Below are 15,916 nucleotides of genomic sequence, written 5' to 3' on the forward strand. Positions count from 1 at the left end.
TGAGGAGAGTCAATCAATAATTATAGAGACTCTAGTATCATGATCTTATTTTTTGTAAGCTTATCATGATCATGCATGGATCGATTCAGCTATAATTATAGCTTTTTGTATTCATTTGCCAAGAAATCACTTTTTAATACTAATAATTATTTGAAATTACAATCATAGTGATGTTAATTAACTATACAACTGTGTGCATAATAATCTGTAAATATAAGACTTAGTGCATGAGTACAAAAACTAGAAGGTGCATGTGAACAGGATTAAAGGATATTCTTGTGAGTGTGGTACTAAACACACAGCAGAGACTATACTAGGAAAGTGTTGAGTGTATAATTAATTATTGTGGAACTCTGTCGACAATGTACTGACACACCCTAACAGCCACGTCTCCTCTCTTGAGATCCAGTAAGATGATCAACAGAGCTCGGAACGTGGCAACAAGAGGGTTCGGGGCACGCCACAGCTTCAAAGCTTTCGCCATTGCAGTTTGAATGTCTCGTTTGACAGCTAGATCATGAAGGTGAGTTTGTTGGCCGGGAGACAAGCGTAACTGATCGAGATAGTTCTCTAGATTATCGAAGCAGCCGGCTAGGATATGAATGTCGTGTTCTATGACCTCGGTGTCCAACTGTGTGTCACTGACTCCAGTCCTCCTCTTTAGAGCAGCCAGTGTTAGACCACTCACCACTGATTCACCTGATATAATTATGGGTGGAAAAAACAAAGGTCAAATTATAACGCTAACAATGCATAATTTTATGCGTTTATATCCTGTTCACTCCAGTCTCTATTTCTACCTACAATTAATACAATTACATGGCAGTACATGTGCATGTATATATAATTATTATTTTGGTGAAGTTTTTAAGGTACTGACAAAAAATGTTATACCCTAAACATATAACTATACACATTGTTAAATGAAAATGGGTGCCATCAAGTAATTTAACGACATCTTACCAAGGCTCGAGGGTTGTCTGACTTCATTCCTCTCCTCAATAGTCGTCTGTGTGGCTTCGTCTAATAGGAGAATCGGAAAATACAGTCGTTGATGCAATATCAGATAATTAAACTAAAATAACATTATAATTATAGCCTTAATCAATGATCGATAATTATTAAAAGTAACTTTCAGACGGGTATAAGCGGCAAATGGGTTTAGTATACTCACGTGTGCTTGGACTGGGTGACAGTTCAGTCGAGTCATCAGGTTGCTGTGGCAACATGTTTTCACAAAATAACATAGGAGCAACACCAGCCAAAACCTATAATCATGAGACATCATGTTTATGGGTCTGGAAAAATACGATAAATTTTTGTCATTTTTGTGTACAAAATCCAAAAAGTTTATTACATAATTATAAGACATGCACAACGAATTAGTTTCCATGACTTACGAGAGGGTTCTTCCCAGAGAAGACACTGAGTGGATCCAGAATCAGTCTCAATGCTCTGCAAGTCCCGTCACCACTGTCCCTCCACACCCTCAGGGCATGCTCTAGACTGCCACTCATTCCATGTGAAACAACTGAACAAACAATGTCTGATAGTTCACGATTCTTGCTCCAATAAGATGAAAGAGCTGAGAGCAGTCCATCAGAGAGTTTCTCATCGTGTGCTGGGTCACCTTCGTTGCATAGAGCTTGTAAAATATTTTCACCGAGATCAGCGTACACCTCAGATTGCAGCAGCTCACCCACGGGTACAACTTGTGTGCTGGTGGTAGATTTAACGAATTCCTTCTGACAAGAAATGCTTTTAGCAACAGATTTCATACTAAACAATGGAGCACCAGCGATGTCAGTGGAAGGTAACAACCGTTCGTCCGTGTCTATATTGGGGCAAAACTCACGAGCAGCTTCAACCACTTTGTTGATAACAGTGGATCGTACATCGAGTACATCTAACGAGACCTTAGGTGCTTGTAGTTGAATAGTGACACTCTTCATCTCCATCACCTCAACACGGGCTCTGATTCCATCCTCAGTGACCCAACACACACCAGTCTTCCAGACTGAGCATTGACCTTGCAAGGCAGGATTGTCAGTGTCCACCACTGGAGCAAGACCAAGCGACAGAGACAGTCGAAGGAGAAGAACGTGAAGAAATCGAGGGTTGAAAAAATGGTCATTGTGTGCACAGGCCAGGGACCAGTTGAAACTGTACTGGAAATTAATAGTGGTAGCCATTGGTTCGCTGGAAGCTACCAATCGGATCAGTGCTGGACAGAAGATGAAGCCTCCAGAGACGGACACAGCAGTTGCAGGAAGATGCTTGTCGATAAGACTGAGCACTATTTTGTCTTCAATGGGAACGGCTAGCTCGAGATGAAACAAGTATCCAATGAGCATGTCAATGTTGAAATTGGGGAAGTGTTTAGCGAGATTTGATTTTAGAACAACCCCAGTACTTGTGGAAAGCTCACAATGCTGTGTGAAATCTTCGGGAGCAAAAATGGTGCCATTTACTTCAGCCAAGAGTTTCGATTTGTCAATAACGATAAAGCTCTTTTCTGGAAAGGAAGCATTGCAAAGGAAAAGAATATGACCTTTGTCACTGAGTTGAACACAGATCTCAACAAGTCGTGGAATGCTGGTAGGCACGAAAGAAAGAACTTTTTCATCTTTTCTAGAAACTCGATCTTCATTTTCCCTTGAACTTCTTCCAGGGTTACAGCAATCTCACCCGAGTACTTGTCAAGAAGGTGGACAAGAAACATATGAGCATTGAGGCTCACAGACAACCGCTCTCGAATGGAAGCACAGCTAGTTCCAACAATATGCCTAAATCTCATCATGCCATCAGAACTTGAAAAGCGACAATCCATTGAAACAAAACCAGCAAGATCAAACATTGGAAACTTTTGAATGGCTCGTACTATAATTTTCTTCTTTTGCTCCACTTGTGTGCTTGTCACGAGATCAGCATGACTACCTACCACAATGAGTGGTGCTTTGCCCTCCATATTGGCACACTGGTTGGCAACAATTCCCAACCAATAGGAGACGGAGGTTGCTGTGATGGTGTCGTTATTCTGGAGACCGATTACCATGACAAAAACGGGTGGACACGTATCGACTGTATTCTTGATAATGGCAACATGGCTGCTGTAGTAGACCTCTTGACCAGCAAAGTCGTAGACCAACACATCTCCAAAGACACGACTCTTGAATAATTGAGGGATGATTCCGGCTGTTTTCTTGCTCACTCCATCGACTTCTTTAGGAGAGACGAAGATGTTGACTAGAGATGTGAATGCATTTGGCTCGTGTTCCATTGCTTTAATGAGAGTGCTCTTTCCTTCTCCACCATGACCGATAACAAGCATCTTCACTGGGTTTTTCAGGGGATCCTTTGAAAACACGTTACCAAGAGCTTTGCGATGATTGGTATAGACATCTTCGGCAGTAGCTCCATGTTGCAACAAGAGTAGAATGATTTCCTTGTTCTTTGCAAGAAAGAGTGGTGTGTGTCCATCGTCATCTTTGATATTGGGATCACAGCCAACAACGTCATTCAGAAGATATTCCACGATTTCGGTAACCCCATACTGGCAGGCAAGTAGAAGAACATCTGCAATGGATATGCATCAATAATCATTGAGTATGGGGTGCCATTTGTGTCAAAATTAATACAAATTGCACGTACATCATAAATGAATACATATAATATAAATACAGGTGGTGCATATGATATGCAGGTGCCCCATATGTAAATGCAGCATGTGCATATAGCAAATGAAGTGGTTGCATATACAAATGTAGCACGTACATTTGTATATGTACCTGATATATATAAATGCAGCAGTCGCATATAATATATGCAGCAGTTGCATATAATAAATGCAGCAGCGACATATAATAAATGCAGCAGTCCCATATAATATATGTAGCAGTCACATATAATAAATGCAGCAGTCCCATATAATATATGTAGCAGTCGCAGTTGCATATAATAATTTTATATCCCGTTGCTACGTTGTTGCCAAGTGCAATATGAAGCATATTGCACTGCTGAAAGTCATATTGCACTGACCGCAAAGTCATATTGCACTGACCGCAAAACGCCCCTCTGGCAATTAGACAGACAATTAAATTAAAATTAAATTAATACGCATGAGAAATAACAAGTATCAAAGTATGTCCAGCCATGCAGGAATGAATGTTCAGCACTGCTGGAGTTTCTTCTTGCAACCATGCAGGTTTTAAAATTGTCTAAGATTCATTTTGTGGAAGATTCTGTGTTCCTAGATCGACCTAGTCCTCGACATCGTGATGCATGTCAATTCTGCTTCACCGTAGCACTAGAGTGGCTCTTTTTGCTGGGGGTATGAGCTGTTTTGCAGCAGTGTAGAAGCGAACTTTCTTGGCTTGGTTATGAGGCCGAGCGTAGACCAGCAGCTAATACGTATACCGTGTATTCACTGAGTAGTGGGGTGGGGCTGTTTCTATGCAGCAGTAAGTGGGGCGGGGCTGTTTTGCAGAGAAGTGGGGTGGGGCTGTTTTGCAGATTTCAGTTGAAACTCCAACAATTTTGTGTCAAGCCATTGTCGGTCATGCCAACCTTATACGCTGCAGATACTGGCGTCTAGAAGAGAGAAGAGATGGACCTGTGTCTAGAGTTGTCTCTGTCTTTTTTTGTGCTGTTTATAATAATTATATTGTGTTACTAGGACAGTGTTATGTTGCTATGCCCTCGGGATATAAACTAGTTATAACACGTGCACTCGGGCTGCATGGCATATATTGCACTCAGCCCTCGGGGCTGGCGCCCTCGTGCTTCAGTGCAATATATTCCATACATCCCTCGTGCCCGTGTTATAACTATAACATATGCAGCAGTCGCATATAATAAATGCAGCAGCCTCATATAATATATGTAGCAATCGCATATATAAATGTAGCAGTCCCATATAATAATTATATGCAGCAGTCGCATATAATAAATGCAGCAGCCTTATATAATATATGTAGCAGTCGCATATATAAATGCAGCAGTCCCATATAATATATGTAGCAGTCACATAATAATAAATGCAGCAGTCCCATATAATAATAATTTATGTAGCAGTCGCATATAATAAATGCAGCAGTCCCATATAATATATGTAGCAGTCGCATATATGAGGTGCCGTTTGTGTCAAAACTATGTAAAAGTGAGACATATATATATGTCCATGGGTATTTATAAATGTCCATGGGTATTTATATATATCCACGGGTATTTATAATACCCGTAGACATTTATAAATGTCCACAGGTATTTATAAATACCCATAGACATTTATATAATTATGTCCATGGGTATTTATAAATGTCCATGGGTATATATAAATGTCCATGGGTATATATAAATGTCCATGGGTATAATTATATAAATGTCCATGGGTATTTATAAATGTCCATGGGTATTTATTATATGTCCATGGGTATTTATAAATGTCCATGTGTATTTATAAATGTCAATGGGTATTTATAAATGTCCATGGGTATATATAAATGTCCATGGGTATTTATTATATGTCCATGGGTATTTATAAATGTCCATAGGTATTTATTATATGTCCATGGGTATTTATAAATGTCCATGGGTATATATAAATGTCCATGGGTATTTATTATATGTCCATGGGTATTTATAAATGTCCATGTGTATTTATAAATGTCCATGTGTATTTATAAATGTCCATGGGTATTTATAAATGTCCATGGGTATATATAAATGTCCATGGGTATTTATAAATGTCAGTGGAGGATGTGTGCTTTTCAGGGTGTGGTTTTGTTACATTACAAGTGATAGTCACATGACTGTTACATAACCTGCCACATGGTCACAACAATGGCTGAAGGCTCAATAAGTGTGAATGTTGGAGTGTTGTCTAGTGCCCTGGCTGTTGCAATTCAGCAAGCAGCTAGCAGTGGACAGTCACAGTCACCTCAAGTCCCTGCCAATCAAAGTCAGCACACTTCCAGTCAAAGGTACAAATGTAGTGTACAGACCCATGAAAGTTTCAGATATAGGCAGCATTTGATCATGCATCAGCCCACAATAATTTAGCATTACTAAGGAAGAAAGTGCACACAGGTATTACTTTATGTTGTGCATGCTGCATGCATGATAACACTTATTTTTCTGTCTAGGTCTTACGATGTTTACAGAAGCCTTATCGATTTGACACAAGAGTCTCCCGACGATATGTCAGGTAGCGGCACTGACGATGAGCTTCCCAAAGTGGAGTTTTCTCTTGCACCTCAACGTGATTTGGAAGAAAGGTATTGACTAAATTTGAAACATGACCGTGTTTCATTTATTATCTTCTAGGGGGGTTCGCAAAACAAATCCAATTGTATCCAAGCACGTAGTTCTCCAACATCAGTTGAGAGTACTAACTGGTGCAGCTGATGAGGAAGATCGACAACGGATATGTGTACGCCGTAGTCACATTGTACAAGATGCATTGTGTGCTTTCGCCAAACCTTCCTTTCACACCTCAAAGATGTTGAAGGTGACCTTCATTGGGGAGATTTCAGTGGATGATGGAGGTCCCAGGCGAGAGCTGTTCAGTGTACTCATGAGGGAGCTCTTTGACAAGAGTGGCCTTTTCACAGGCTGGCCTGAGAATGCTGTACCAGTGCACAATGTTCATGCCTTAGCTGAAAATAAGTTCTACATCACTGGAAAGATCGTTGCAACCAGCTTAGTACAAGGTGGGCCACCCCCAGTGTGCTTCAGCCGTGCTGTTGCAGACTATATTGTGTTTGATGAAGTGAGGAGTTCTCCAGACCTTCAAGATATACCTGACTTCGAAGTTCGGCAGAATCTTGAGAAGGTTGCGTGTGTACGTGTGTGTGCCTGTGCCTGTTTTTACTACATTTCTACAGATGCTAACTATTGTGAATGTTGAGGAACTCAGGTCATTCACTGATGAGCACCTTGAGCTTCGCTTTGAGTGTGGCTACCAGAAACCAACCAGCTCGCTGCAGATCTCAGATAAGGAGGAGATCCTGAAGACAGTGTGGCTCCATTTTGTGTATTTCCTCCCTCTTGCTGAGCTGCAACAGCTAAGGAAGGGATTGAGGGAGACCCTCCAGCTGGAAATTTTGATGGTCCAATACCCTGATGACATGCATTCGTTCCTTGCCACCTCAATTGCGTTTGATGTTGATGGTGGTGACCTCTTAGACTGGTTTGTGGCTAGCTACTCGGAAAGAGGAAGCAACAAAAGAAAGTCAGAGGAGGCTGTTTACCTCATGTGGAGCAACTATGTCATGGATTGCTCTGGTCAGTTACACACATTCATACAGCACTGTATATATGTACATACTAAGCATTTATCGTTTGTCAGTTACACATTACAGCATTTATCCCAACACAGATGGTGATGAATCAGGTGTGTCGATTGGTGACATTCTACAATTTATCTCTGGCTCTAGGAGGCTTCCAGCAGCTGGGTTTCCTTGTATCCCTAGTGTCCACTTCACAAATGAAAAGATTCTCCCTAAGACTTCAACATGTGACGTAAGCATCACCTTTCCAAGATCTTTTGACGAGCTGCCATATATGAGATGTTTAAGAAAAAAATGGATATGAGCGTTTTGGATTCTGCTGGTTTTGGTGGTGGTCCGTAGTTAGTATATAACAGTTCCAACTTTGACATTTTAGCTGCTGTATTACTTCATTGTGTTCATTCATTCATTCATCATCACATTATTCATTCCTTTTTCATTTATTTATTCATTCTTTCATTCATTCTTATCATAATTATAATAATTGAATATTACATCCAAATACATTGTGAGCAAGTAGCATTAAGATGCTGTCCTGTAGTATGAAGTACGTCGACAAAGAGTCCTCTACCATTATCTTCTGCTTCTTCAAGGGGATTTATAGTTTGGAAACTTTGTTTTAAAATTGAGCATGGTATAAACTTAATTCTTGGCACTGATACACGTTCTCCTTCAACATCAGAAGTGTCCACATTAGCTGTAGTACCAAGTTCTTGCTCGCTTGTTTGCAGCATACCTTCAAAAAAAGTTGGTATGGAGTTCGATTGCCTTCAGTAGATAAAGGATGATGATTCCAACTATCTACGAAACCTGAAATACATTTGTTTATTCTTGGCAGGAATATCAGATGCAAACAGTAAAGATCCACTTCATTTAAGGGGTCAAGAAGTCCATCACTTTCCAAAGATCGGAAGATTTGGGAAAACACGGAACCAACACATCTATGAACGTCACGCCAGAGTCTCTCAATTCTTTCATTGTGCACAGAACTCCCGGTGATTACACAACTGTAATCATTATTGTGTGCAGCAATCATGTACCGCCATACCTCTACATTTTCTCCGCCGTGATCTGATCTCACATGGTTAGGGACACCATAGTGCCTGATACTGTCAGTGAAGAGCTGGAGAACAGTTTCTGAACGATTGTTGTCGGTGCATGCCACATAAATGATAGTGCGGGAGAAGCCGTCAATTGAACCATGGATCACAAAACGCCACCTTATAAGTTTATGATGGCCATCAATGTGCCACACATAATTTGGGTGAGGGGCACTGTACACACGGCGTCTAACAACAGTACAGCGACGCGCAATGACATTTTCGTGATCCGTTCGATGAATGGAATCCCTGACAGCTTGCCGAGGAACTTTTAATCCCCTTGCTCTTAAGTGGCCGCAGACAAGTCGTTCCCCATCATTCGGGTGATCTCTTTTTATACCACTGATCACATCATCTAGCTCATTATCATCCAACATCGACCCATCCTGTGAGGATCTTCCATTTTCTTCTAATCGTCTGTACAAAGTTGCTCTTGATATTCCCAAGATAGACGCAATTTTATTCCATTTGTAATGAAGTGATCGTATTTCCAGTATTTCGTCAATGGTAACAGTGGACCTCGGCCTTCCTGGACGATCAGACCTGTATATACACATAGACAGTTATGTATCAGAATTATTGTTCATACAGATATAGCACAGTGGAACCTCGTCTTATGTGACAAGGGACTTGCCCGTGTATAATTATGGAAACTGAAGTACGTGGTGTTTACCATAGGGTAATGGTAATACCGCCGGTATGGTAAACTTTCTGCTAGAGTCTGTCACTGACCTGTCACTAATGGGACTCTGGTTGGCACCACTTGTTGGCACTTGAGGTAACTGTAACTGACCACTGCTAACTGCTTGCTGAATTGAAACAGCCAGGGCACTAGACAACACTCCAACATTCACACCTTCAGCCATTCTTGTGGACCATGTGGCAGGTTATCATGTGACTACCACTTGTAATGTAACAAAACCACACCCTGAAAAGCACACATCCTCCACTGACATTTATAAATACCCATTGACATTTATAAATACCCATTGACATATATAAATACCCATGGACATATATAAATGTCTATGGGTATTTATAAGTACCTGTGGACATTTATAAATGTCTACGGGTATTTATAAATACCCATGGACATTTATAAATACCCATTGACATTTATAAATACACATGGACATTTATAAATACCCATGGACATATAATAAATACCCATGGACATTTATAAATACCCATGGACATTTATAAATACCCATGGACATTTATATATACCCATGGACATTTATAAATACCCATGGACATATATAAATACCCATGGACATTTATATATACCCATGGACATTTATAAATACCCATGGACATTTATATATACCCATGGACATTTATAAATACCCATGGACATATATAAATACCCATGGACATATATAAATGTCTATGGGTATTTATAAATACCTGTGGACATTTATAAATGTCTACGGGTATTTATAAATACCTGTGGATATATATAAATATCCATGGACATTTATAAATATCCATGGACATTTATAAATACCCATGGACATATATATATGTCTCACTTTTACATAGTTTTGACACAAACGGCACCTCATACGCATATAATAAATGCAGCAACCTCATATAATATATGTAGCAGTCGCATATATAAATCCAGCAGTCCCATATAATATATGTAGCAGTCACATATAATAATTATATGCAGCAGTCGCATATAATAAATGCAGTCCCAATAATAAATGCAATGAGTGGGTAATGATCGTCCATAATTGTTAGGATCGATGCCAAAGTCCAAGTCTAAAATTAATGGCTATAGAGCCTAATTGCAGCAGAGCTGTCTTCTAACTCTTGCAGCTATCAATAGCTATATATAGCGTTCTATAGTGCATGCAGAGCTAACTACTATAAGTAGCAACACTCAGTCACCATGGACAAGTTTTTCTATGCACTCTTCTCAAAAGGCTGCAATGCATGTCATTGCAAGTAAGCAACACCTAGCATAACTCGAGAACGAATTGCAAATACACTAATTAAATCCAAGAAAACATGACTAGAAGGCCTATAGAAACCCTTACTTGCACTTCATTGATTCTTGAGCAGCTGTAGCAGCTATAGTCGAGTCTACACACAAGACACATAAACACACTACCGTATACCCGTAATACCTCGCTTGAATGCGCATGCGCACCAAGACATAATTATTATAATTATGCGATTGCATTTATTATATGCATAGATTGAAAAGGAAGGGGATTGGAAACGACCATGCAGGCCTCCCTGTGTAAATGGTTGAAACACTCCGCGTTATGATTTCGCGCTCGCGATTATTTTTGTTTTGACCGTACTCTGGTTGTATTTCAACTGTTTCTAGCTCTCCTATCCACTAGCGATCACTCAGAGGCTGGGAGGTTACTCTAGAGAAGTAAGTTTACACCACTGACACGCTCTAATTTGTCTAAGTCAGCTGTCTTTACTCTGTTTTTAGTTTTTGTTGAGTATAGCTTGAATTACTCCATGTCAACTTTTCTCTTTCCCTGCTGCGAAGCCTAAACAGCAAAAGACATTACTTAACTTGGTTATTGTGTATCTAAGTACTATATAGAATGGTTTCATGCCATGGATAAGCTTTACTGTTCATAACCGTTTGCAGTATAGTCCTTCAAACTGCTTTAGTATACTTTTAGACACACCACGGGCCTTGACCTATCACGACTTCATAGTAAGGGCTATTCCTTCTTTTATAGTATTTATTTTGTTTAGTGATAGTGGTTGCGTTGCTTAGTCGACCTTTTAGAGCTATATATTCTCTTTACTTTTTAGAATATTCAACATTAAAAGTGATCAATTTCACCATTTCTATGTACAACACATTGTATGGCAGCCAAGACAGGTATATATAATCGCTGACTATAAAATAATCCCTTTGTAGTTTTAGCCACGCCCTATAACGCGGAGTGTTTCACACAAAAATTTTCGTTTCCAATCCCCTTCCTTTTCAATCTATATGTTATATGCGACTGCTGCATATAATGGGACTGTTGCATTTATTATATGATGCTGCTGCATATAATTATTATATGAGGCTGCTGCATATATTATATGAGGCTGCTGCATTTATTATATGCGACTGCTGCATATAATTATTACATGAGGCTGCTGCATTTATTATATGCGACTGCTACATAAATTATATGGGACTGCTGCATTTATTATATGAGGCTGCTGCATTTATTATATGACGCTGCTGCATTTATTATACGCGACTGCTACATATATTATATGGGACTGTTGCATTTATTATATGAGGCTGCTGCATTTATTATATGACGCTGCTGCATTTATTATATGCGACTGCTACATAATATATTATATGGGACTGCTGCATTTATTATAATGCAACTGCTGCATATTATATGGGACTGCTGCATTTATTATAATGGGACTGCTGCATTTATTATATGACGCTGCTGCATTTATTATATGCAACTGCTTGCATAATTATATGCGACTGTAGCCTCGATCCCAGGCCGAGTTTTCGCTTTTATAACGGTTAGGCGAACAACTGGGCCTGGTACTAGTTGTCTGCGCATGCGTCAAATTTCATTGTATATTTGTGGTCGGCAAAAATATTTAATAAACCAATAATCGAAATTTGTACACAGAAAATGCACAGAGTGAGTACACAAAAGATGGCTTCACAAAGGCCTGGGGAGTTGCCAGTTGTGCTGCAGCACAATTACAGTGACCCAGGGCAACTTCAGGATGATTGAATGCCTTCAAATTACGTTTCAAAAAGATTTAGCAGGCTGCTGGACTTCTCTGATTCTAGGCCCCAACTCGTAACTCATTGCTTGAGAAAACGTAGATTCTCTTGATGTCTCTGAGCTACCCGGCCCAGCAACGCTCGAATGAGCAGGTCATACTCCAGTCCTGTGTCTGTGAGTATAGGACAATATTAAAAGAAACCAAAGACGGTTAAACCCTTACCTCAAACTGTCCAGTCTTGTCCGTTAGTATAGCCAAGAGGAGCACTGTTGGGACAGCTGGATATTAGCCATTGCTCCTGTACAGAGAAGTAGACATTTTAAATACGTGTAGAAATTTCTCGGTTATAGTGTCATTGTCGACGAGCTGATGATGGCAGCACCAAGTTCTCTAGCTCACACTCTTCACTTGATCCACCATATTAATGATGAAACTATAGTCTACCTACATTCTTGCCAAACATGAACAAGACTTGATAGCATAGCCGGCCATAGGGCCCACACAAAAATATCTGACCTTAACAAGCTTGACAAAGCTTTATACCTCTTCCCTTGTTGTTCAGTCTTCAGAATAAGCTTCAGAGAAGAGAGAAGCTTCAGCTAAGAGCCATTCCAATCGATTCCAATCGATTCCAATAATGATAAAACGGGAACTGACTTGTAGTACACGATAGTACACGAATATAAATGTCACGAAAGTGAACGAGAATATCCATTCGTCAGAATCTGACGAACGACTGACGCATGCGCAGACAACTAGTACCAGGCCCAGTTGTTCGCCTAACCGTTATAAAAGCGAAAACTCGGCCTGGGATCGAGGCTAATGCGACTGCTGCATTTATATATATCAGGTACATATACAAATGTATACGTGCTGCATTTATAATATGCAACCACTTCATTTGCTATATGCACATGCTGCATTTACATAGGGGCACCTGCATATCATATGCACCATCTGCATTTATATAATGTATTCATTTATGATGTATACGTGCAATTTGTATTAATTTTGACACAAATGGCACCCCATAATTGAGCACCTAGCTGAAAGTACATAATTATATGCAGTACTCTATAATAATATTAACCTGATTCGTTCAAACAAGTTTTGGTTATTCGAAGATATCTCATACATTCACGTGTTGTGTAATGCATAATTATAGTGTAGGTAATTATAATTGTATTGTGATTTACTTATTATTGTCTTGCGTCATCTCTACGACGTACATCAAAGAAATTGCGAGTACTACAAAAATAATAATGACAGAACTCAATAAGCCGTGATCACAAGGGTAATAACGAATATGTAAAGCCAAGCGTCGTGCTACATTACGCCTATGCCCATGTTTTAAGATTTAATTACAGTAACTTTAACCATAGAAATCACACATTGACAAGTTATAATGTCATCAAATACAATAATTATACATGTATAGAATAACAATAGAGATAAAATAATTATTCCTTTTTCGATACTGTATATTGGGAGATATCGAATTGAATACAGCAGATCCAAGGTTCTAAATCAGTTTTGTTGTAGCTGTTGCTTCTGTGAGCTGTTTATAGGAAGGAGCTCTGTCTGACAGCATAATTAAACTTCGTAGCCAGTCAGAGAGCCAGAACACACGAGCCATGGAGATAATCAGAACACAACAATCAGAGAGCCACAACAGGGCCAGAGGGAGCAGAACAAGAAAGGACTGCACATTTCAACTTCTTAACCGACCACTTTGTGCTATATAATTATAGTCTGACATTATTTTGTCACTTCACGTCCATTTGTGTACTAACTGGACTAAGCTATCAAGACCACATAATTATATGATGTTCTATAAAGGTCCAGGACTTGGTCTATAATTATATAATTATGCTCAGGAGCTTTTTCCTCTGGCTCTCCATGTTATAGCTTGATCTCTGAAAAGTATAGATTCCTATTATACCTATAATTATAGCTGTAATAATTATTATGATCCACATAATTATGATGTTCCATATAGTTACTTACAATGTCCAGGAGACATGATCTATAATTTATATATGCTCCGGCAGGAGCTTCTTCCTCTGGCTCTCCATACATGCTCTTTATTTATAGCTTGATCTCTGAAAAGTAGATTTCTATATGATCCCAGTCACTGTCCTCTCACTCAATAATTATAAGCATCGTTGTTTAGCTGCCCTAGAACCTCCCTGAGGTTGTACTATGAATATATTGGAGCCATTATCAAACGGTCACTAATCTTAGCCTCGATCTCAGGCCTTTTTTTCTTGCCGTTGTTCATCCATAAATAGAAGGTATATAGCAAAAAAGAATAGCAAAATAAGGCAGCATGCAAAAAAATTAATTGGGGTACAGTAAGAAAAAGTAAGGGCCTGGTTTAGGAAATGGCGTGATCCAAGGATTTTTATGAACGTGGGAGATATGTAGCCCACAATCGGGAATTTAAGGTATTCTCCGACGCATTCAGAGTTAATAAATATTAATAAGACTTGTCCTGAGACACTGCCAACAAGCTACTGCATGCAAAGTCAGGGAACCAGCGTGGCCAGCTCTGGTGACAGTAGCTACCTGCTAGATGATAATGATGACTAAGCTATTAGTTTAGATCTAAGACACAACAAAAATATTCAATCTATAAACACACAATAATTATAGACTGGTAGAACATCTCTAGCACTGCATACCCACGCTCATTTTCACCCTTCTACCGTCCTTCTACCCTTACACGACTTCCCGATATAATTATACATGCATGCTCTCCTCTTTGCATGCTCTCCTCTTTGCTAACTCTACGCCAAACGCAATGAAATAAAACACCTACAAATTATATAGCACCATAAATGGGATTTAATTTCAGCAGCTAATAACAAACTTTTATTAGCACACAAAATGTGGTTTCAACATAAATGATTGGAATAACAATTAGATTTACTGATACGTAAAATGTGGGATATTATTTTCACAGTGAATTATTATTCACATTGTAAAAAAACTGCCTATTATTCTCCGGATAATTAATTTTGGTACAGGCCTATAGTCCCAGTCCTGCACCTGAGTATGAGGCGCTGGCCGAGTGAAGCGAGTCTCTATAATAATTATAGTAATCTGTCTGTATGTCTGTGATGGACGTACGGCACGGATTTTATCGTAATCCTACAATATAAAGTACCTGTTCCGTTCCGTTTACGTAGTACACCAGTAGTACGTTTCATAACGTTTCCGTTTTTACACCATCATATTAAAAGCGTTGCAATTTACTGTACCGTTGTTATTTACCGTTACATGTTGCAAGTACGTTGTAGAAAAGTGGCAAACAAAGAGACAATCCTATATTCATCTTAATTACTTAGCTATAATGCTATGGCTTATGTCTAGCTGTAATTAAGCCTATATTATAGCTATAACAAAGACATAATTATAACGCACCATTCACAGGTTCTTCAACTTCTTTAAAAATATATTAATGTCTGCATGCAGTCTCTATATATAAATATGAGTCCAATCTCTGTTCTACAAGGTTAGAAAACGCTAGCTATTAGCTAATAATATTATTTATATACATGCATGCATACAGCTAACTACTTCACAATAGCTATATAGCTAGCTGCATGCAGAGCTGCACGGGTATGACAATGGTTGAATAAGAAAAAAACGCGTATCTCTATATGCGTATACTACGGACGTACTACGTAAACGGAACGGGAACTTTATACTGGCTGCTACTGTATAGACTGCATTATAGGCGCATTATCGAATATAAGCATATAGAGCTCTGCTACGCTAATAATCCAG

At 39.2% G+C, this 15,916-nt stretch overlaps 5 protein-coding genes across 5 annotated transcripts in view; 1 reads left to right on the forward strand and 4 right to left on the reverse strand.

Moving 5' to 3' along the window:
* LOC135338505 (splicing factor 3B subunit 4-like) overlaps positions 1–15,916 on the reverse strand; it is a 166,848-nt gene that overhangs the window by 113,011 nt on the left and 37,921 nt on the right. The gene's annotated exons all lie outside the window — the stretch shown is intronic.
* On the reverse strand, positions 168–2,492 carry LOC135338475 (uncharacterized). Its single transcript, XM_064534618.1, has 4 exons — positions 1,401–2,492; positions 1,175–1,268; positions 964–1,023; positions 168–699 (listed from the first exon to the last, which is right to left on the reverse strand). The coding sequence occupies exons 1-4, from the start codon at positions 2,352–2,354 to the stop codon at positions 341–343; spliced, it is 1,467 nt and encodes a 488-aa protein (XP_064390688.1). The 5' UTR covers positions 2,355–2,492; the 3' UTR covers positions 168–340.
* On the reverse strand, positions 2,468–3,576 carry LOC135338504 (uncharacterized). Its single transcript, XM_064534663.1, has one exon. The coding sequence runs from the start codon at positions 3,329–3,331 to the stop codon at positions 2,468–2,470; it is 864 nt and encodes a 287-aa protein (XP_064390733.1). The 5' UTR covers positions 3,332–3,576.
* LOC135338478 (G2/M phase-specific E3 ubiquitin-protein ligase-like) lies at positions 5,694–7,748 on the forward strand. The gene is made up of 5 exons (XM_064534622.1): positions 5,694–5,981; positions 6,144–6,275; positions 6,325–6,832; positions 6,885–7,284; positions 7,379–7,748. The coding sequence occupies exons 1-5, from the start codon at positions 5,830–5,832 to the stop codon at positions 7,591–7,593; spliced, it is 1,407 nt and encodes a 468-aa protein (XP_064390692.1). The 5' UTR covers positions 5,694–5,829; the 3' UTR covers positions 7,594–7,748.
* On the reverse strand, positions 7,709–9,379 carry LOC135338492 (uncharacterized). Its single transcript, XM_064534641.1, has 2 exons — positions 9,122–9,379; positions 7,709–8,932 (listed from the first exon to the last, which is right to left on the reverse strand). Exons 1-2 carry the CDS (start codon positions 9,253–9,255, stop codon positions 7,909–7,911), a joined length of 1,158 nt encoding a protein of 385 aa, XP_064390711.1. The 5' UTR covers positions 9,256–9,379; the 3' UTR covers positions 7,709–7,908.

Source organism: Halichondria panicea, chromosome 7, assembly GCF_963675165.1.
Source record: "Halichondria panicea chromosome 7, odHalPani1.1, whole genome shotgun sequence".
Taxonomy (NCBI): Eukaryota; Metazoa; Porifera; class Demospongiae; order Suberitida; family Halichondriidae; genus Halichondria; species Halichondria panicea.